This window comes from Sphaeramia orbicularis, chromosome 13 (genome assembly GCF_902148855.1).
Source record: "Sphaeramia orbicularis chromosome 13, fSphaOr1.1, whole genome shotgun sequence".
In the NCBI taxonomy this organism is placed as follows: domain Eukaryota; kingdom Metazoa; phylum Chordata; class Actinopteri; order Kurtiformes; family Apogonidae; genus Sphaeramia; species Sphaeramia orbicularis.
In genome coordinates this window covers 27,067,460-27,092,027 of record NC_043969.1, presented here as the reverse complement: position 1 = coordinate 27,092,027, position 24,568 = coordinate 27,067,460, and the positions used below count along the sequence as shown (strand labels likewise).

The 24,568-nt window shown below is 39.1% G+C and overlaps 1 protein-coding gene across 1 annotated transcript in view; it reads right to left on the bottom strand.

Moving 5' to 3' along the window:
- Window positions 1-13,505, bottom strand: part of dock10 (dedicator of cytokinesis 10) — a 78,021-nt gene extending 64,516 nt beyond the window's left edge. The window contains exon 1 of the mRNA XM_030152099.1: window positions 13,256-13,505. Coding sequence (XP_030007959.1) covers window positions 13,256-13,363 — 108 coding nt within the window. The 5' untranslated portion in view covers window positions 13,364-13,505. The remainder of the gene's footprint in view (window positions 1-13,255) is intronic.
- Window positions 13,506-24,568: the final 11,063 nt, after the last annotated feature.

Genomic DNA, 24,568 nt, shown 5'->3' with positions numbered 1-24,568 from the left:
CTGGGTTTAAACATTTAACCCCAGAGGCATGAAGCTAGTATTGAGGATTTGAGGACTGTTTCCTCACCTTCATTACTTTGAGTTATTGCGCATTTTTGCTCTAGGCCACGTTCTTTTGGGACTCATTTAAGCATGACACCTCATGTCAGAGTGAGCAGGAAGACTGGTGGGTTGGTGGGATGCCAAAGAAATACACTGACCCACATTTAGGTATGATATTTTAGAAAGAGATACGTTAAACCTGCACATAATGACCAGAAATTTTCATTGGTATAAATTATGACATTATCCAAAACCATAAATGCATCAGGGTTTTGTGTTTTTTTCCTGATATCACTGACAGACATGAGTTGTATTTGACCATTGATCCCAGTATAAACAATCAGACACAGGAGGCAGCTGACTGGTGGGATTACCTTAACTCCTTTCTGGTCGTTATTAGTTGATGTGGATATTCAATCAGTTTGTCAAATGATAATGTTTTTAAGTATTGTGCAAACAAAAGTCTAAGGTAGCTTTTAGTTTTGTTGTTTTTGTAGGCTTGAAATGTGCACGTCTTTATTATTTATTATTGCCAAGGAACAGCAGAGGTTATGTTTTCATCGGGGTTTGTCTGTTTGGTTGTCTGTTAGCAAGATAACTCAAAAAGTCATGGATGGATTTTGATGAAACTTTCAGGAAATGTTGATACTGGCACAAGAAACAAATGATTACATTTTGGTGGTGATTGGTGGGGGGGGGCTGATCTGCCTTGGTGGAGGTCTGTGCTCTCCGAGTGCTTTTCTAGTTTCTAACAGGAAATATGCAGGAAACTAAACTGAACTGAACGAAACAGCTTCTGCAGGTAAAGTCAGTATTTAGTGTGACCTCCATTTGGATTCCATACATATTCAACTTTCTTGTTTTGACTGTCTGGATGTTTTCTTAAATAACCTTGTGTTACATTACACTGAAACTTCATGGTCTTTTATCTGTTTCTCTGTCCAGATAATCTCATATGGCTACTACAATATCTATTTTCTTTTCTGAAATGTATTTTTTTTAATACTGTTTAAAATGTGCTGTATTTTCCAGTTGTAAATATATTACTACAAAGACAAATGCATATGTGTGGTCATAGTGGCTCAAACAACACTTATGGCTTTAGAGGTTTGCATATGACTGTGTTTTGTGAGTGTGATGCCACTAAAACCCTCCTCAGATCCTATTCAACTATAATAATGAAATCAAAGCAAAAAAATTCAATTCTTTATCTTTGAGAAGCCAGAAGCTGTAACTCTCTCCAACAAATACTTGATCACACCTTCTGCTACATTACTTGATCCATTAACTTAATACTTCAACACTCAATTTCTGTAAATTAAATTGTGTACGTGATGCATTTAGCAATAAGACTTGTGCCAGGAAGTGTAAAGATCACTGCGGTATGATCTACTGAGTACTGTGGTCCAGCTTTTTATCAATTTCACATGTTGATAACAACCATATCTTAAACCTGTTTTCTGCTGTGTATCTTTTGTTACAGTTGTCAGCTCTGTTTTCTAGAGCTCTGCTGCTGATCTAAGAGGAACACAGACACTGCAGACATAAGGATTGTATATGTGCCTTAATCTTTGTTCAAGTGTGTAACTGCAGTAGGCGCTGGTGGTGAAACATTGATAATGGTCGCTTGTTTCTGTCTCTCTCTGTTCTACCTTCTGCCACTGAAGCCAAGAGCACAGACACGGTAAGAGGGGATTATTGTTGGGTCAGCTGGATTGATCAAAGCCAACAGGGAAACAGTTAGACAAGCAGAGCAGAGAGACAAAAAGCTCCTAAAGCCAGCTTCAGGATTTGACCATATAACAAAAAGGTGGTTCTGTTCGACACACTATGGTGGTAAAAATTGTAACATCTGACACATTTTCTCTATACCCAGTCATTTTGTTGACTAATTAGATCACTCCTGCACTCTTTCTACTCAGCTATTAGAAGGAGCAGAATAATGAGGGAAAGTCCACATCATATATAACTGTCTCACAGTGTGTATGAGTGTGTGTAGATACAGCAGGGCTAGGGCACGAGGGCATGAGGGTCGGCCGATAATGGCAGCAGCATATTCAGGCCTCCTACTCTGGAATGCAGAGAGAGGGAGAGACACAACACTGCAATTCACTCAGAGAGAGTTAGTGAACTATTCTTAGTCCAGTATGTGAAGTGGACTAACCCCCCCTCCTTCCCTCCTCCTCCTCTTCTATCCTCCCTCCACTCCAAAACCCATAGCCTCCCAAGGGTAAGTGGAAAGAGCCTGGATGCACAAGTGGATGGTGGTGTCTGTCTATTAAGGTAGGGGTAGGATGGTGAGGCTGGATGGAGAGCTTTAGAGAAAGAGAGTGAAGGGATAAAAGTTAAGCTCCAGTGAGGCAAAGCCTGGTCAGCTAAGTCTGAATGCAGCAGTTCACTGGCTGTGAAGCCTCTCCAAAGAGCCTATTGTAAACTTACATTGGCACAATGCACGGAGCCCCGGGGACCTCTCTCTCTCCTCCTCTCATGTGACCTCTCACAAACACTGATATACAGACACATACTTTCTCTCTTCCCAGTTTGCCTACCTAGACTAAACAGACCTTTTGTCCTGACTTCAATTCAACAACCTCCACTCTTTCACTCGAAGGCTATTTCAGGGGTAAAAAATGAATTTCCTGCACTCACACCCAGCTGCAAACACACATATACGACACAGATTACTGTGCAGCTTCTTGCAGAGTTGAAACAGTGGGGGGATTCAGCAGGAGACGATGTCACTAGTAACAGTGACAAGCTCTGATTTTTTCTCTCTGTTCTTCTATCTGCTTTTATTTCTCTGTCCTTTCTGAATGAGTCATTGAGAAGATAGGGTCAGGAACACACTATGTCCTGGCAGTGCTCGGTACTACAGTTATCGGAGCGAACACGGCTCAGTCATCTGTAGCTCAGTCATAACAAACGTCAAAGAGCTATTCATCTCCTTTAATCCCTTTCTTTATTCTCTTGTCTGTATATATACGCGCCGGTGACACAAGAAGCATTCACTCACAATAACAAGGAGTGAGAACTGAAAAGTCACTGAATGTAATCTGGATGATTTGGAGAAAGAATAAAATAAAAGAGCGGCGAGAGGGACGGCAATTTGGGGATTCATGTAGAGACAGAAACGGCAAAGCAAGAAAAAAGCCAGAGAGGGAGAACATGGAGGGAGTAAAGTAAAAAGAGACTCAAGAGAAAATAGAACCGGGAGATGGAAGCAAAGTGGAAAGAAGAATAGATCGATGTGAGGTAAAGAGAAGCCGAGGTTTGACGGGAGGGTGATAATGTGTATATGTCACCTACTGCTGAAATCTCTACAGTCATATGAACACACATGTGGGCTGCACCCAAGAGGCAAGAAAAACTGCACAACATGGCTTCTCGGAAAAGCTGTGTCGTGTTGTTCAAAAACATAAAATGCATGGTGTGAGAGCAGCACAGCAGTGAACATGACATCCTGTCCCCTCACTGTCAGAGCGTGCAAAAACACAATCTAAGAAGTGACACTTTCACAACCTGGTTCAGCATACATATAGCACAGAAAGTGAGAGACAAGACAGACAGTAAAAGCTCAGACTGACAGGTGTATAATATGTGTGTGTCTCATTTATTATACTACACATTTCTTTTCATATTGTGCATCTCCTAAAATGACCACTATCATGTATCATGTACAGACACAGATACCTCTGCCCTAAATACCCTTTAAAAAGCCCCCACATTTACATCACATTAATAAAACCCAAAGTGTTTTCTCTCTTAGCCTCATTAATACAGTTATACAATGCAACTGCAGTGCGATTTCCAAAACCCCAACTTATGTAAGCGAATAACCCATATTGGCAAATAAATGTTGTCTTAGTTGATTTGTGAAGCTGCTTTATACCCCACTCTGAAACAGAATATGGTTTTTATGTCCTGGTGTGTTGAAAGATCGAGTTGCAACTTTCTAAAAGAACTGGAACACTTACATGAATGCCCACAGGGACCTTTGCTACAGAGCAAACATATGAATATAGCACCAAGATTCTCACAAATGCACAGAATATATTAAGTTGTGTACTAATGCTGCTAAAAAAAAAAAAAAAACATAATAGGGTAAATAGGTGCTTCTATGAAACCAGTCCATAAAAACAGGACATGGGAGCTAAAAATTCAAACAAGATGTAGACTAATGTTATGAAGCAAATTTGGAGGCACTTTGGGTCTATTTTAAAAATAAATACTTACTGAGATAAAAGAGAAACCATTTTTCAGATAAAACACATTTTTACATTATTTTACATTATTTTTAATACAAAAATCTGCATGTAACACTGCCAAAAGGACACAAAAATTACATGCTAGTATTTATTTTTAATATCTCTTTATTCTCTCACAGGTACACTTTGGGAATTGAACTAATTTTGCAAGGCAGAGTGTTTCACAAAAATGATTGTTGCAAAATCATTTGTGATTTATTTGTGTTTAACTGGGCAGGTTCTGCGTGTAACAGGAGTGGACACGATAGGTTATATACAAAACCTGGAATGAGACTGCTGATTCATGAAAAACCTGTATGTCTGGATTAGAAAAACCACTAGCATTGTCAAATTTTACACAGTGTTTTTATTTATAGCGCTATATAAGACCATTTCAAGCCATGTGTTCCAGATCAAATGCACAGACACCCAGGTAGCTTTTCATGTCCCAATTTTGGTCCTATTTTTGGCCCCAGTATTTATTAAAAATTCATTAATTTTGGGATGGCTCAGAGCTAGAGTACAATTTTTTTTGCATTTATCCGTGGTCATCATTAGGTACATCCTGAGGGGAAAAATGTCTAAATTTCTGTTTTTTGGGGGGGTCTAAAAAGCTAGCAAAGTGACAGATACCAAAATGTGCCCAGTTTCATAGAAGTATCCAAATACAACAGAAGTTCTCATACAGATTAAACTTCACAATACACACATACACACACTATAGATCACATACACACTCCTACCGAAGTAATTATATGTCTATTTATATCTGTAGTGTATAACTAATGGCAAAACTTTTCACAGAGGACAGATCTGTCACTCCCCTCTCACCCTAACTTCCTTAATTCTATCCTGGATTTCCCCTCCTCATAGTCTACTTAACTGAAATGATAAGACTTGTGCTGTCTGACCCAATTATAGGCTTAGTGATTCTGGCTCCAGCTGCACTCTTGTCTCTTCTCTACCTTCCCATGTCCAGATATAATGAGACACATGTGACAGAGAGGTTTACAACAGATCTCCTTCAATCTCTGGAGCCAGTTTACTGTCCTGATTACTCATCTTGCCAGCAATGAGAGGGCAAAAGATTACATCTGGAAAAAGGGAGGAGATAATATAGGGTCAGAGCCACATCTAAAAAGGAATTGGAAGAGACATATTACAGATGGAACTAAAAGATTTTGTAAGAAAAAAAAATGTTGCTAATGAAACTGATGAGCATTCATTGAAGAGGAAGAAGACAGAGCATGGGAAAAGAAGAGCTCCAGACAGATGAAACAAGATATAGTAGGGAAAAAAGCAGAGATATGCAAGGAGTGATAGGGCTGCTTCCTGTTAGAATTCCATCCTAATTGACCTTACTCTGTTACCGTGGTAACAGAGGCATAGCTGCTGGAGCGTAATTACTGGTAATCTACCCGTTTTCTGTCTTCTGGGACAATTGATTTTCAGCTTTATAGGTTTGATGATGGTGAATGAGACAGGCATATTAGTATGTGACAGTGACAACTCGTTTTTTTTTGTTTTTTTTTTGTGCTGAATGGTGGCCAAACCATGATGAAACTGCAATAATGCAGCTGCTACATGTAGCTACAATAGTAGAGGTATGAAAGCCAAAATTATTCCAGATCTAAAGGGCTGGTTTTTAGAATAATGCAAAGTACCACCCAGGCACATGCTTATTGAAAGTATACTACACATGTATGGTAGACAAACAGTCCCATCAACAGTCATGCACAGTTCACCCCAGGCTGCAGACATGATGTGTCATGGGGAAAGACCAGAGTCAGAATGACAGCATGTCCCAACGTATCACCAGGGGACGTCTACCCAACGTACCCCCCACCAACAAATGACTGTTGAATGTTTTCTGACACACATTCTAGCTCCAGACACACAGACATGCCCCATAGTGTTATTTTACTAGAAAGAAAGAAAACACACATATAGTACATGACTAAGCGGAGAACAGGAGAGGAGAGGAATAAATGAAATACACATTTTTCATTTCATCGAGGACTCACAGTGCATACTTTGGTCACATATAAGTAAATTCAAAAACACAAGAAAAGGAAAAGCACTTGAACTTTAACTAAAGTGTTACCTTCTGACTATATGGTGCTCTGATGTGTTCCAGTGTCAAGGCCAAAGAACACATATTGTACTGCTCTCTGATGATTGATTGTTGGAAACAAGAAATATACACATGACCACAGAGGTAAACCACACTGGTGAAAAAAATGACCAACACTTATAGTAGATTTAACAAAAAGTCATTTGTATTGAACGTCACTGTCAGCTAGCACTCCATAAGGTTTGAGTTATTTCCCACCTCACAGGCTGCTCTTAAAAGTAGAAGATGTAATAACAAACTGGTTTTATTCTTTGGTGTGTTGAGAGATGCAACTCTTACCTACTCTTAAGCGAGGTACACACAGAAGGATTTTCTAAAATGAAGAGATTTTTTTTATCTGTTACAGACCCCACACATGAAGATAAAAAAAAATCATGCATTAAACAGTTTTGATCATACTGTGTGTGGCGTGTTCTAATAATTTCAACACAGCACACCACACACATAACAATTCTGTCCCACCACCAACCTAGAATCTAGTCCTCCAAACCAGAAATCTCACATGATCAAACGTGATCTAACAAAAACGAAGACGAAACATAGCAACAATCGGAAAACACAACACACAACATGGAAGAGGACATATGAGAGGAGGGAATGATGGTGTTCTTGGGACTATTTTTGACGGAAACTTCCCGAATTTCTGAGGTCCACCAAACGTTATGTTTCAGATCGGCCATGCTTGTTTTTATTTACGCCTGCTTCCTTGTTCCTCAGTCAGCTTTGCTTCTTGATTGGCTACATTCTGTTCCACATCACAGTTCACAGTCATGATTCAGGAGTCGTCAGATTTCCCCACACATATGAAGATTTTTGGTCGTAAATATTGAACAAGTTGAATATTTATGATTGTTGGCCTGACCCATTTTGGAGCCGATTATCGGGACAAATTCACTCTTAACACACCTCAGACAACAGGATAATTTGATAGGATAATCTTATAAGACCTAAAATAATCTGGTGTTTGCTGTCCTTGGTCGGGAAGGGGGAAAATCAGGACAAAAAAGCCTGATTATCTTTATGTGTGTACCCCGCTTTACAGAGACACTGGTGCAACTCCTACACTCTAAAAGGTAATACTTGTACTTGCCTAGATCATATTAGCAGACTTTACTTATTTCTCACTATCTTCTCAATTTAACTCATGTACTCTGACGTGTGTTTACTCTGTTATGCACTGAAGTTTTCTGAGGCAATGTGGAAGGTAATTTTAGACGGAAAGAAGTAAACAGAATTAAACTGACACATGCTACAGTGTTGTGCTACAACGTGCACAAACACACTGATTTAAATCACTGCTTACATGTTGAGGTTCCTTAATTTAAGTTTCACAGAGCAGTCAGATTCCACAGGTGTGCTTCAGCTCTTCCATCAATGTGGCTGAAGGTGGAATCAGCCAGAATACCTGTTCTTAGAGCGGCCATTTTGAAACACCATGAGTCATTGTGGTCTTGCTCATTCTAGTGTGGAAATCCTAATTTTTTGCTATCTTTTAGCCTCTCCCAAGGGAAAGGTCTTCCTCTTTCATCTTTCACAATGAGAGCTTCTTGTGAAAAAGAACAACCCAAAACTAAATAGAGATCCATTCCAAGTTTGATTAAAACTATTTAAATGTCCCATTCCCCTCACTTCCTTTTCTACCTCTGCTCTTGTCTAACTGCAAAAAATGACCCATGTACTGCTTATATGTATGTGTTGCTGTTAGGGTATTTTGTTTGAATAAAAAATAACCCTGCAAACTAATCATTCTTTGTTGTGCTTTCTTCAGTTATTTAAGTTGCTTACACTTAGAAAGATCAATTTAATTATACTTAGTATTTTTAAGTAAATTAAATAAACTTAACTAGTAGATATGAAGTAAATGGAACTTAAGACTAATGATCATGTTTACTTGCCTTTTTTGAGTGCAACCGGTTTCCTAAATTCGATTAAGTAACATCAACTTGTCATATTTTTCAATGTAGTGTTGAAATAATCTGATCTGCCAGAGGTGTCAGATATTTATCTGTTGTGTTATATTAAAGGTTTCTGCATAAATGTAAATGTTTGAGTCTGTGTTCATTCAAAGATAATGTGATGAACAGCTGAAGGACTTTAAAATGCAACTATTTTCATATTAATGAATAAGATTTCTTTGTTTAAGGGGATAAACAACAATTACTAAATTAAAAAAACACATAATAACACCAGTTTCTGCATCAGCTATCGGTCAAAATGTAATTTTAAATACTGACACTGATATGGGGATATAGTATATGGATGGACAAACATACTGGATGAACATCAATATCAGCCAATTTTGGCCTCAATGAATTACACTGGCATTCACCCAGTAAGATGTCACTTCAACAGCAGTAGTGATCTATATTTGCCTGTTGTATTATATTAAAGCTTGTTTTGTGAATTGGAATGATTTACTTCATGCTCATATAAAAATAGGGTCATAAGTGCCTGGAGTACAGCTATTTTTGAAAATGGATATTTCTTTCCTTTAGCACATATGGAGAAAAAATACCAGCAAAACAAAAGATAATAAAATAACAATGGTTTCAGGGCAAATTTTTATTTTAAACATCAACTATTTAAGTAGAATATAGAATTTGTGTTAGAGAATGGAAAGAAGCTGGATTGTAAAGTATATAGTGTAGGAAATGGTTTTGCACAGTGCAGAATTTAACATTACCAAATATGATCAGATTATAATTACAATGTCATCTATATGTTTGGACATCAGACAGTTAGCTCCAAAATGGAATATTCCTGGAATGTGCCCGAGGAATGGATTGGAATGGGCACCAAGCACAGTCAATATGGGACCAGGCATGAAGCTAGTGATACCATAAGGGCACTTCTGATGCCAAGGGCATGAAGCAGCCTTATCTAATGCCAAGAGCAAAACAGGACTACACTGTTTGCACCACGCAGTACGGCATGAGCATGCATGTGACCCAAAGCAATGAGAGAGGGTGACTGCATACAACCAGTCCTCTAGAAGTGGGCAAATAAACGCTGAGCTAGAGTGGGATGCCTGGGTGGGCATTTGGCCCCAATCTCCGGCTGTGTGGTTTGAGTGGCTGGCATCCTCCAGGCATGGTATGACATGTGGTTCATCCCAGCAGGCAGCCAGAGTCACAACAAGAATGACACTTGTGTCTACACTAATGCTGTTCACTTTTGCTGCAAGTCAAAATAAATACCCACTCTAGTGCCAGGAATCTGCAGTAATACCTATAAAATATTGTTGACTTTTATCCCTATAATGTAGTGTATTATTCAGATTAAACCTGTCTCACTTATGTCGGTTGTTAAACATTTATTATATTGCAGTTCTTGTTTATTTCTATACAGCATTTCTTGTCTCGTAACATAAGACAAACATAGTGTCCTTTTCTAAACACTCCAAAAACCTTTAAATCATTCATTCCTGCATCTATCTAGTCCTTTTACGCTACCTTCATGTTTGAGTATAGAGGCTCTGCTGCTGCAAAGAAAAACAGTGAAGCAATCAGAAAGAAGTGATTGATTTTGCAGAGCCCTTCATCAGAGAAAAATGTAGCGAGGGGATTTGCTAAGTATCATGTATGCAATACGCTCAAATATGCACACACACACACACACACACATTTACACACACCTCAGAAAGTGAGCTAACTTGACTTGGGACCCATGCAGAGCAACGGGACGGAGAGAGACGGGAAAGAAAAACACTGTTCAAAGAAGCTCAGATATAGAAGAATCTTAAACAGTGAAGACATAGAGCGAAGGGTGGAAAAGTCAGTGGAGGGAGGCAGACAGGCAGTGGGGGGGGTGGGGGGTTATGTTAAATGAATGAGGAAACCTGGCTAGTATGAAAAGAGACTGGGGGTCAGTGAGACAGAGAAAAAGAGGCTCACGCTTCATTGAATGTTATGCCATAGGGCCCAATTCTGCTGACCTGCTTTCTCTCACTAACAAAAGCCACGCATTAACACGGGGAAAAAACCGCATGCACACAACTCCTATGGACATTTACACACCCACTTAACCTACGCCTGCACTCACAAGCATTATATCTGCGTTTACACACATGCCGCTACCCCCTCTCATATGCTCTACATTTCAGCACTCTACATCTGCACATGAATAACTTTAAGTAATAATTTATGGCTCGATTTCTCTATTTCTGAGGGGCATTTTAGTGGGTAGTGATCCTGTTACAAGTAAGCACAAACATTACTTTTTTAAGCTTCAGAACAGAAGTGAGACTACGTCTAGCCCCACTAGTGCTCTGAACAATGACCAAAAAAAAAAAAAAAAGTGTTGTTGCAAATGTTAATTGAGATCAGAATCAGTCATAGTTTCCATTTCAGTTCTCTCTTGCAGACAAAAACCTAACAGCTTTTTGCAAAATGAAATGGTGTGATGTTGTGATAAATGTGGCAGAAGGATAGGAAAACAACAATACCAATGCAACAGTACCAATGCTAACTGCATCTTTAATATGGTTTTATATGTGCAATGCTGTAAAAGCAATAATATGACTTTTAAGTGATGTTAACGGACTTGACAGGTATTTAGTTTACTTGGAAATGTATGTTTGAAAGATAAGGGCTGAATTAGAAAAAAAAATCTTTAAGGTTTTCAGCTTTTTTAAGAGAGTGTTAAAACTCTGGAATCCAGGCTGATGGTCTGTAAATGTTTCAACTGATTCTATATGTTTTTTTTGTGTGTTTTCAAATGCTTTTATTATTGTAAACCATAATTATGTGACTGTATTGCTGTCGTCTTGGACAGGTTTCCCTTGAAAAAGACATCCCCCATCTCAATGGGACCAACCTGGTTAAATAAAGGCTAAATGAAATAATAAAAATCACAAAAAAACTTGTTTAGTTGAAACAGCCGTTCTTTCATGCATAGTCAAAGCAATGGCTGTACAGTCATGGAAAAAATTATTCGACCACCCTTGTTTTCTTCAATTTCTTGTTCATTTTAATGCCTGGTACAACTAAAGGTACATTTGTTTGGACAAATATGATCACAACAGAAATAGCTCATAAGAGTTTAATTTCAGAGTTGATATCTTGCCATTTTCCATGTTTTCTTGATAATAACTAAAATTACTTCAGTTCTTACATCAATAGCTATGGCACTGTACAAACAGTGCTTTTAGGCATTCCATGTTTTCTTTTCTGTCTGTTTTAGTTACATGATACACACAGTTAGTTAGTACTTGATTGCATAACCACTGTTTTTGATGACTTTTGATGGTCTCATAATGTTTTCCACGCAGTATCACTCTCAGGTGTGAAATAACACATGCAATACACAATAAAGAACACAATGCAAGACTCATCTACTCATTAAACCGGCGACATCAGACTCCTCGTCGCCTCTGGTTTCGGGATGACTCTCACATTCTCACTCAGCAGTTTCATCTCTGAGTTTATTTTCTGTAATCACCCACTTCCTCTATTTAACTACTACAGAAATGTCCCATATTGTAACTGCAGTGCAAAGCTATGCATCACAGCCTAACACAAGGTGACTCGCCTGTCAATTTATGCTCCCAATAAGGGAATCAATAGACACCGTTCTGGTTTATTCCATTTGGGGCATGTGACAAATATATACAACAGGCAAACTCAATTCATATGAGACCTGGTGTTAAAATTTCATTTATTCCACCCAGCAGACCCAGTGTCGGTATTGTCACATCTGGCAACTCATGATGACTATACTGAAAAACACACAAAAAAAGGTTTTAATATTCTGTTCTGTACGCTGAGTCCTTTTGAAAAAGCTAAATTACGTTCCCTCTCTCCATTCTAATCAATTCTGCGTTATGCTCTGTTGTGTCCCACTGACACACTAACACCACAGTGAGGAAGAGGAGGAGGAGGAGGAGGAGGAGGATGTGGAGTAGCAGCAAAGAGGCTGGAGTGGAGTGACCTTTCTCTATCCTAATCTCTAGAGAAAGCAAATACATGCACACGCAACGTAAGGTAGAGGATTTATCCCCTGACAGATGAATGAAAAAGACATCATCAGACCACAAATCCTCCATTCTTTGGTGAATATGCTTGTGCACCAGTTCACTTTGTAGGTATTGTTGGGCTGTTTTTCCACTGGATTACCCCTCCTCCCACTATTTCATGTGTCAATCATAACCTCCTCTTTTTACAGCGTGACACACCCACTAGAGCAGAGGCAATATCTTTTACATTTTGCAGTCATTACACAGTGTTAATATGGTTGGTTGTAAATCAAACCCCCTCACTGCTTCTCCCTCCATGTTTCCTGCTGTTTCTGTTCTGTGCAGATGTAAACCGCTGCCTGTGTCATGCCGCATCCCACTATCCTTACAACCAAGCCGCTATTTTCTGCATTTCATTCACTTCAGCCATCCACACTGGAATAAACTCCAACCCACAGGGGAATATGATAGGCTCTAGGACTTTATATTACCAGCCAATAAGCGTCTACTCTCCAATAGTGAAAAGAAATGTGGTGATTCCTGCGCAAAGCATTGTCCATGTAAAGATATTGAATTGTTCTTGTTTTCCTGCCTGATCGATGGACAGAGTCTGATCAGCATTGCTGCACTGAGCTGCTTATGTTCATCCACCGCAAAGAAAGATGCAACATGAATGTCAATGTCAGGGTCTACCGCGGATAGGGCGCAGCTGAGTCCACATCCAGATAGAAAAACCTGCTTGTGTTCCAGATGGGTCAAAAACCACGCAGTGATGAGTGGGTTCGGGCCCACAGGTGGTGATGCGTTTTTTTTTCTCTCTCTCTCACTCTATCTCTCTCTCACTACCACCATGTTTTTACAATTCATAGGGGTCTAACTCACCGTCACTGCGGAGTGTCTGACTGCGTTGCACGCCGTCTGCCGTATCTCCGCGGCGCTCCCCGGTTTCAGCAGGTTCTTGGTGAATCTCCGGGTGGATTCGGCTGCCATCTCCTCATCTGAGCGGTCCCCGAGCTCAATTCAACCCTGGTGCTTTCTGCTGCAGTCAGACCTGCCCCTCACTCCTAACATGAGCCGTGTTTACACACTCACACACACTCACACGTAGACACGCACACGCTTCACACACGGGGTGCAGAGGATGCCGCTTGCGCGCAATCCGAACGCAATCCAAGTGTTTCCGGTTAAGACTTTCACATTAAAACATCATCTATTAACGCAGGTCATAGTAAAGGTGGGTTCATTTATTTTGAAGCCACGCATTAGTCAGTTCCTGTATATTTCTCTCATTATATTAGTCAACTTTTTTATTCCCAAGGAGGGAAATTATTTCATGAATTTTATCTCCAAAAACTCAGATTAGCTGCAGTATATTTTGAAACGCATCCACATTTTTAGTCAATTCATTACAAATGTCTGTTCATTTAATATTCAGCTGCAGCCTAACCCTGTGGTTTAGTTGATTTGACCCGGGTTTACTGTACAGCCTCATCCTGCATCTCAAGGGGAGCTCTGAAATGTCAACTACCATCAGCAGTCCAGTCACGACCAGGGAAAGATGGAGCAGCATTTACAGTAGGCTGGAGGTTTCACACTGCGGGAGTTAAACAGCACAACAGCGACACCCAGTGGCAGCGAGTGGTCAAATCCATTAGGTTTACTGTACATATGGATGTCAAACTCATGTTAGTTCAGGGGCCACTACAGGCCAACACTACGGAAGAGGATTAGGGCCACTGGAGAGAGAGAGAAAAAAAAAAGGTCCTGTATATTATTATTATTATTATTATTATTATTATTATTATTATTATTATTGTTATTATTATGAGAAAAAAGTCAGAATTCTGACTTTAATTTCAGAATTCTGACTTTTTTCTCAGAATAATAATGAAAAAATATATTGGACCTTTTTTTTTCAGTGGCTCTAATCCTCTTCTATACAACACACACATACACATGGGCTGAACTAGTAAAATAATAGCGTGGTAATATATAAATAATGTCAATTCCAAAATTGTCTTTGTATTAGTGCAAAAAAATAAAATTACAGTATGAGAATAATTACATTTACAAACTGTCCTTTCCTATAAAATGCACATAACCTGAACCTCCATGAAGAAAAGAAATTTCTCAAAAAAAAAAAAGAAGTGCAATTTTAACAATATATGCCTCATCTTATCATTTACACTTCGTGTGAAGTGTCTTACAACTTACAGATAACAGTGGAGCTACAAAAACATAAAAGTTTTATTAACAACCATCATGAACTGAAAATATAGCATTTAACTTTATGTTCAAAACATTTTGCAAAGACTCAGGGACACCCTTGGTTGTTAATGTCGTGTAATTTTTGCACTGTGCAAATTCATCCTGTGGGTCGGACTGAACCCTCTGTAGGATCGGTTTTAATCCGCAGGTCATATGTTTGACACCCCTGACCTGCATTGATCAGTCATAACGTTACCACTGACAGGCAAGGTGCAATTCATTTTGAAAGAGTACAGATCCCTACTCTTGCTGAGCAGTTGTGATGGTCAAATCACTGAGTCAAAGCATCTCCAGATCTTGTTGTTCCTTCCCTGTGTAAAGTGTTTTGTACCTACCAAAAGTATCTAGAGAACAACAACTGGATCTCAACCAATCAAGCTTCTATAGCAGGGGTGTCAAACTCATTTCAGTTCAGGGGCCACATTCAGCCCAGTTTGATCTGAAGTGGGCCGAACCAGTAAAATAATAACAGTGAAAAAAGTAGAATTCTGTTATGATCAGGTTTATATCTACAAAGTTTCCTTAAAAATCTACATAACATGAACAACTTGAATTGTCTTCAGTGCAAGTGCAATTTTAACAAAATTATGCCTCAGTTTATCAGTTTACCATTTACACATGTGCATTACAATCGCACAAAACATTTAGTAACAGGCAGAATATTGGTCAAATTAAAGTTACTTTTCTTAAGAAATTTCCATTTGTTCATATTTGTTCAGGTTATTCATGTTTTTGTAAAAGTATAGTTTGGTAATGGTACAAATTTTCATGTAATTTTACTTTTTTACACCTAAAAAACAAAGAGAACATGTGGGGTTGTCATTATTTATAGGTTATTATGATAATATTTTATTGGTCTGACCCACTTCAAATCTAATTGGACTGTAAGTGTCTGTATGTGGAACCTGAATTAAAATGATTTTGACACCAATGATTGTTAATATCTTCAGTGTAATATTTGGATTTCACAAATTCATCCTGTTGGCCAGATTGGACCCTTTGGCGGGCCACATTTGGCCCCCGAGCTGCATGTTTGACACCTGTGTTCTATAGGAACAGAATATTATTACCACCTGTCTAATATTGTGTATGACTCCCTTATTCCATAAAAACAGCTCTGATCCGAGGCCTAGACTCCACCAGACCTCCAAAGGTGTGCTGTGGTATCTGGACCAAGACATTAGCAGCAGATCCATGAAGTCCTGGAAGTGAGGTGGACCTTCATGGATCAGATTTATTTGTCCAACACCTCCTACAGATGATCAACTGTCCTGAGACTGGGATGTCCTTCCTTCGTCCATTTTTGGTTGGTACTGACCACTGCAGACCAGAACCACCCAACAAGACTTGCAGTTGTGGAGATGTTCTGACCCAGTTGTCAGTGTTATAATATGGACCTTGTCAAAGTCACTCAGTTCTTGACATTGATCATTTTGCTGCTTCCAACACATCAGCATCAAGGACTGAATGTTCACTTGCTGCCTAATATATCCAATCCAGTGAAAGGTGACATTGTAATGGAATAATCAATATTATTACCATTTCTCCTTTCATTGATCAGACTGTTATGGCTGAGTGGTGGATAATCTACAGAATATAGGGGTAAACAGCTGCCTCCTGTCTGTTCATTTGGAATCAACAGAAACAGAAGTTGGATGACAAGATGCAATAAACGGTAAAATGTTGTACATTGTAAATCAGTGAGGTGATCAAGTGTCTTATTTGTGTGGGACTGCACAGAACTTTGTCTCACATCTCACAGTGTCTCACATTTTTATTTTAAATGGAATACATCAACTGAAGCAGATTAAAATCAGGTTTCCATACTAGTGTCAGTGTTGAAATTCCTTTTTATATAGGAAATACTTAACAGTGTAGAGATGGATCAGTTACATCAAAATTTTGTGCTTATTAATGCTTATTTGTTAATATCTTATTTGTTCTTTTTTTTAAATTTTACTCATGCTGTTTTATTACCTCTGCCAAGGAGGTTATGTTTTTGCCAGGGTTTGTTTGTTTGTTTGTTTGTTTGTTTGTCTGTTTGTCTGTCCGTTAGTGTGCAACATAACTCAAAAAGTTATGGGCAGATTTTGATGAAATTTTCAGGGTTTGTTGGAAATGGGATAAGGAAGAAATGATTAAATTTTGGTGGTGATCGGGGGTGGGGGGGCCCACGGGGGGGCCCATTTCCAACAAATCCTGAAAATTTCATCAAAATCTGTCCATAACTTTTTGAGTTATGTTGCACACTAACGGACAGACAAACAGACAGACAAACAAACAAACAAACAAACAAACCCTGGCAAAAACATAACCTCCTTGGCGTGGGGGGGGGCCCACAGGGGGGGCCACTGATCAGCCTTGGTGGAGGTCTGCGCTCTCCGAGTGCTTCTAGTTGTTTATTGTTTTGATACATTTTGTTAATTTTTTGGTTATTTTCTTCCTTTTTGCTCAATGTAATTTTATCTATTTAACATTTATTTTATATATATATATCTACATATTTTTATTTAATTGATTATTTGTGGTCACATTGTATAGTGTGAAGTAGATCTGAAGAGATAAAATGGATATGGTATATAACATGTCACATTTGTGTTGAGATGGGCTTGACTAATCTGAATGACAAATTGCATGGAATAATGAATGACCACTAGGATTAGGGTTAGGGGTTAGGGTTAGGGGTTTGGGTCAGGTCATTCGTTCTTCCATGCCATTTGTCATTCGGATTAGGAAGGCCCTGTTGAGATCACACTATAATTTCCTCCCTTGAACATCACAGGTTTAACCCAGTCTTGGCTCTTTCTAGGGCTCTGCCTCCCTCTAGTGTACACAAGCAGCACTGCATGGTAGACACAGACATCTGTCCATGGCAGAAACTCAGAGAAAACTGCGTCATCACACAGGTGAGTCTTATTGTCTATCCATCTGCTGCTTATGGCTGTAAATGTACCATCCTTTGCAGATTTTCGAAGTTCAACTGGACTGTTTTTGTTCTTGAAAGCATTTCCAATCTCATCCAAGAGCCTTCCACAGTTCTACTGGCTGGTGGAGGACACACACTTATGAACCTGTAGGGGGAGTGGTCTGTGTAGGTTGGTTTTCCCATAATGTTAATGACCTTTACCTGTGAGAACAGCTCCCTGGTCTGAGAGTTCTAGCAGCTTGGCTCAACTCACCGGTACCATCCGATCAGAACTTTCTTCTTGCAGTGGAAGAACTATTGCGCGATTGGTCAGGTATTCGAAGTGGGCGTGGTTAAGGCGAAGAAAAATCAAAAACGGAGGACTGTCCACGAGCTCGGTTTTGTTTCTCCGGAAGTTAGAAATGTCTAGGACTGAGCGAACTTTGTAGTTGTTTCTGCTAGGCCTTCCAACTGAACTATGTCATATTTTGACCTTAATTAAATATCTTCAAAGTAATTAAGATGGTTAAATGGCTTGTCGGGGTAGAATGGAAGCGCTCAGCCTTCCCACCAGGGCAGGGGTGTTCACATTTGGTCCTCCAGGGCCAGTATTCTGCATGTTTCCACCACACCTGGAAGCCATTACATCATTATCAGGCTCCTGCAGAGTGTTATGATGAGCTGATCATTAATTGAACCAGCTGTGCTGGAAGAGGAATTATCTAAAACATGCAGGATACTGGCCCTCCAGGACCGGATTTGAATACCCCTGGACTAGGACCGAACAGGCACTTGGAACCTCTCTGCCACCGTCCTGGTGTCCCAGATCTGGTCTATCAGAAGAAATGCCACCGTTTATGGCATTAGGACACAAACACACTCCCAGGTACCACCGGCTAGCTGCAAACAAGAGTCAGACATGCCCTTCTCAGGTGTTTACCATGGCAGAGCTACAGTTGTCAAACAATGAACAAGACAACAGTCTGCCTTGGTCGAGCTTTTACAGAATGTCAAGAGCTGAAAGAAGAGGAAACATCAAAATGGATGCAGACTTCACATTGTTGCTGATGTACTTGTAAGTATCCCTGTGATAAATTCTCTATGTAGCGTATTTCAGTGTATTTGCACACTCTTGGTGATTGCTGTTGGTTGTAATGGCGTTTACTCATTTATGAACTCATGTTATTAATGATGCCCGGATGCTTGCTAGCTAGCGGAAAATGTTTTCATACTCACTAGCAATCATGGTTGTTCATATCATGTAGGTGTGTTTGTTTAGTTTACTGTGTCACCCTTTGTCTGCCTCAGAAGTGTGTTTTTACTACTAGTTACAGAATTCTGTCAGTTGAATGCAGTGTTTGTGAGAGAATTAAATGCTAGCCCCTGACAGCGTGCTAATCGCTAATGGGGCCAGGAGGTTATGACAGGCAGCAGCTGCTGTTAACTCTTAAGCTGTACGGCTAACGTTAGCAGCGCAGTGCTAGCGGCTGCAGAGTGGTGTCTTAGCACCCACAGCTGGCATGTCAACAGTCACTTTTACACAGAGAAAAAAGGTGAGATGGTGATACCACCTTTTTTCCACCATTGACCGATTTCCACAGCTAAGCCAAAGGACTAACAGAGGTGAGGCAGGCTGACCTTTAACACAGCGGACCTGCGTTCCGGAATCTAAGGGGCAGCGACACAGTGCAGTGTATAATGTGACATAACTTCTGCGTTGGAAAAACCTCAAGCATAGTAGTGTTGCTAACCTCTCCGTTCCACAAATGTTAGCATGGATAAGTTCTCTGCCCGAAGTAGGGTTGCCAACTCCCTGACCAAAAAAAAAAAAAAAAAGGGACACCTCATTGTCAGGGCTGGCCGAACCAGTTGAATTTATTTTGCATTTTTTGTGTGTGTGAAAAAGTGCGTCCCTTTTCAGCTCAATACTGGACTCGTACTTTTGTGTCTAAATACGAGATGTTTCCTTTTTTCAAGGGATGGTTGGCAACCCTAGCCTGAAGTGACAGCAGCTCGTGGATCTTGGCATATCGCCAGTTCACATCTTTCTGGTCACGTTGATATGTTTTTGTACTGTACATGGCCTGTGCTCATTTTTAAATTCCAATTCAAAGTCATTATAGTATTTGATTATTATGAAATATAAGATTAGACACAGGCATATATTTTGAACGTATTTATTTACACATTGCTATTTACATTCTGAATTTAGGCTGTAGCCTATACATTCATTTACAACCTTTACTGTTCTTAATTTACACTGTATTCTCATATTTTCTTATGTATCCAGTTGTAATTTAGGTACAAATTAAATAAACACAGTTTTAGAAACTAGAGATATATGCCTTCCATGCTGAGTAATCAAAAACATTGTTTTAGAGAAAAAGGAAATTGACCCTGATGTTCACTTACACTTGGCCAGGCCCATAAGTGAGTGCACTCCTCAGTGCATTGAACAGCATATACAGTAGAATGACACTCTTTCTCTCCTTAGGCAGTTAATCCTTGGGGTGTACTTGAGCCTGTCTCAGGGTGTTGGTGGATTTGAAGTATGCTGGGATTTTTGGATTCTTGATTTGACCAAATCAAGGAGCCAAAAACCCAGAAGCAACAGAGAGCAAAAGCTGGAAAAAAGAAGAGCCGTCGTCAGTCTCTGAGAAATAATTAAGGATTTTCAACCAACACAACATCCCAGTATACCTTAAACCCACAAACACCCTGAGACAGACTCTGTTTTAAATACAAATACAAGGGAGAGTTCAAAAGTTCTCAGACAAATGTAAAAGACAAGGACTGTGTCAAGGACAGCCCCAGCAATTCTACAAAGAAGAAATCTACTGACAGAAACATAGATTGCATAAAGTGTTTAGACTTAAATGGAGCTTGAGTCGAAAAATAACTGGATCTAGGAGTACTGATTTAAGTTAGTTTTGATGCTCTACATATCGATTTTGATTTGGCTTAGGTTGCGTCCTTGTAATGACAGGGATAAACCTAATTCTCATTCTGTCCTCATAGTAATATTGTTGATTGAGTACCATGACACATCACACAGATAATTTGCTTGAAGCTGAAATCTTTTCTGCTTACTTGGAAGTGTTTTTTAGCTTACCGGCCGATAGGCTTTAAGCTATTGTTGTCATGCGGCGTCCAGTGTCGTCGTCTGTTGTCGTCTGTTGTCGTCTGTCGTCGTCGGTCGTCGTCGGTCGTCATCCGTTACAAAACTCTCAATTGTCTTCTTCTCCGAAACTACAATTCCAATTGACTTCAAACTTGGTATACAGCTTCTTTATGATGATGTCAACAACAGTTAGTGAAATTAGTTGGATCCAGATCTGATTCTGGATTTGGTGCGACTTTGAAAAATTTCCCCATTATAAGAGATAGGAAGTGCTGGTAAGCTACAGGGCCATTGGTCCTATTTTGTATATTTGTGTTGAGTGGTGATTTTTGCCTGTTTTTCCCTGTGGTTTTCAGATGTCTTAAGTTTATGAAACAGTTAAACATGTAGTGTGATGGGGCCATCCTGAAATATAACTTTGCATATTTTTGGGCCATTATTTGCCCTAAAATGTTGAAAACCTAAAGCAAATAGTAAACACCCAGCAATGTTTTGTTAGACTTCACATTAGTTTAGCTTACATGCTGCACCCTAAGCCTTATAATGGTTGGAAAAACCCTGAGCTTGTTAAGTAATCGTTTTACTAGTTTGTTGTGATGACCTGCTTGATAATTTCCTGTTTTGTTTAAAAGATTGTGATGTGCTACAGTGATGAATCTGGTTGTTTGGCCTCTTTTCTTTGGAAAGCACTGATGTAATTCATAGTTAATCATTGCATGTTTTGACACATTACTACTACTACTACTTTTCTGGTGTTGACAGGATCGTCACAGATGGTGACCTCAATGTCTATGTTTTTACCAAATACCACATTTGACCTCAAGGTGGCAGTATTACATAGTGCTACACTAGAGAAGCCTGACACGTGAACTGGGAAAAATACCAGAATAGCAGCACAGTAACAGGTTTATTCGTAAATATCCTTTTCACCATAAATGGAATTTGACCTCATAGGTGCATAGGAAAAACTAACACACAAACAGACTAATAAAAAAAAAAAAAAAAATTCGAAATTGAACTGAGAAACTAGAAGTCACAAAAACAAGTCTCAATAAGTTAAATGTAAAAAAGTAATATGCATAATAAAAGTACTTACAATAGGTAATATGGGAAGATATAAAATAAGAAATAAAAGCAATAGGCTGTAATATATCTGTTTGTAGAAGTGGAAAACTGCGGCTTCTGCAGGATTGTACAAATACGGCCACCTGTAAATTGTAGTGCAAATGTATGAAGGGGGTGCAGGGATTATTAGGGAATGTTGTGCCGTATGTTGACCTCTGTACTGTGATATAATGTACTTCAAAATAGTAATAGTGGCTATGTAAAATAAAAGGCTTTGAGTTTTGTGCACAGATAGAAACTACTGCAAAAGATGCATAATAGCATCATAGCATAAAAAAACATAGATAGTAATTATGACAGACATGTTCCAACTAAGGAAATGGCTTAGCATGCCTGGCCTGACGAAAATGTGTTTTCATTGTCCATGTATTGAAATAAATTCCAGATATTAAAGTGGTTCTGCAAAATATCTATTCTCAGAAGTACTGGAGTCAGTCAGTTTATCCATTAGATGAATGTTACCTCTTACATTTTTCAAGTAATGTACACAACACAGCTGCTTTGAAAGCAAATAATCCTCCACAGAACATGTAGCTAATAAAGTGGCCACAGACTGCAGAAGGGCTGTTTGGACCCATGACAGAGTCTTGTGCGGTCTGACAGACATCCAGGCTCACCTCAGAACTGCAGATAGAGGCAGCCAGATGTGGAAAGGGTGGAAATGGTAAAGTAGAGGATAGAAGCAAGAGAGCAGAAATGAAGAAGACAAAGTAGTCAAGAGAGAAATGCTAGTGTACTCTTAAATGATAAATTAATCTCATAATATGTTAGCCAGACAGGTAAAATGCTCTGTGGTAAATTTTGCCTTAATCCCATCCCCGTATGGCTGACAGGAAAGGTGAACAGAGAAGTGAAAGTGAAATGCAATGAACGGAAAGAACAAAAAAGCACAGCCAAGGCATAAAAAAGGTGAAGACGGTTGGTGAAATGCTGGGTCTCTTCAGGCAGGGGTTGGACAGCGTGCAGCTTTAGGCAGCCTATTTTTCTTGTCAAGTCCTCAGATTCAATAACAAGATAGCACTCTGTAGTGTCCACAGGTTCCCCAATTCAAGATTATCAAGAGGACAAAAGAAAAAAAAGAACATTTGGAACCTTGAGGGAGAGCAGCAGGACTATATTTCTGCAGGCAGCTTCTAATTCTCATTTCCTCTTTCACAAGCAAGCACAAAAGGCATGTATGTCCATCTGCAGTAGGGTCCCACAGTGAGTGGGAGACTAACAGAAGAATTGTGCTGTAGGGGTGTAGGATCTCATGCTTGTACATTTGCTGCTGAGTGTGTGAGATGCTTTAAAAGGTGGCGATACGATGTGTAGGAGAGTAAGTGTGCGGACTTGTAGAAGATTGAGAGAGTATGGGAATTGAGAGTGTTGGCCAGGAGAGGACAGGTTGATAGTGGATATACAACCACAGGGAGAGACTTAGATAGAGGGAGGAAAGGAGCGATATTAAAAAGTAGATGGACAGCAGAAATGGATGAAAATGAAAATAGAACATTTGCAAATAGCGTACGGACAGCTGAGGTTATGAACATGTGTGATTCCAACTGTGGGAGAGGAGTGAATGTCAAGGGGAAAATCCTCCTCACAGCGGAAGTTTGATATTTTTATTCCTGAACAATCAAGTAAAAACATTAAGTGACCTGAACAATCATGAAGCTGATCACAAACTAAAACAAGTCATCTTTTCTGAACTTTTACATGTAGGTCAGTGGTTCCCAACCTTTTTTGACTCGTGACCCCATTTTAACATCACAAATTTCTGGCGACCCCAGACATTCAAAACGGAGACTTTTTTTTTGCTAAAATTAATTTTTTGAACATGTAATAGTTTGCCATACTATATTGTAAATCAAAGTTAATTTTAGATGACGTTTAGTCTGTATAATGTATATTATTATGGATGGAGGCAGAAAATCCAGGTGTAGATTACTGCACAAAATGAGAATTTTATTTTCCTTGGTCAGGATATGTACATTCAGTCCATCTTATATTTACAAGGCTGACAATTAATACTGAACAAACAATAACTCAAACTATGGATTATGAAAGAGCTGCAGCATCTGAAACCAACCACAATGAACATCTGACAGATAAACAGTACCACAGTGCTTCAGTTTCAGCCTCAGAGTTTGTCATGGCTTTTATGGGTTATGATTGTCTTTCTCAACTCACCATATATTTTTTTTATTAGCACGTTTTTTTTTTTTTTGTTTGTTTGTTTTTTAGCAATTACTACAAATTTCAAGTAACCCTATTTGACTTCCAGGCGACACAAAGATTGAAAAACACTGGTGTAGGGCTTTCATTATGGATTCAACACCAGCACAAGTTCAGTGCACTTTTTATTCACTTTCCAGTTTTCTTCAGACATACAACTATTCTTGTGGCTATTTCCAAATAAATTTTCCTCTACATATGTTATGATATTATCACCTGTATTTTGCATTTTTCTGTGAAAATCATGTATATTCTTATATTTAGCTAATTTACTGACCATGTTGATGTTTGTAAAAGCGCAGAGTAAATACAAAGGTTATTATTTCAAAACAAAAAAATAAAGAAAATGTGACTTTTTCAACAAAATATTTAATCAGCTAAATATAAAAAACATATATTTACAACCACTGTCATTTGTCAGACTGTATGGGTTTAATTAATGAATAAATGTTGCAGAAATGACCCCATTTCCACATTGACTACAGAGCTTCTGAACATCCAAATAAGACACGTTTGAGGTTACTGAAAAGCAGAGAAACTGCACTTAATTGAATTGAAA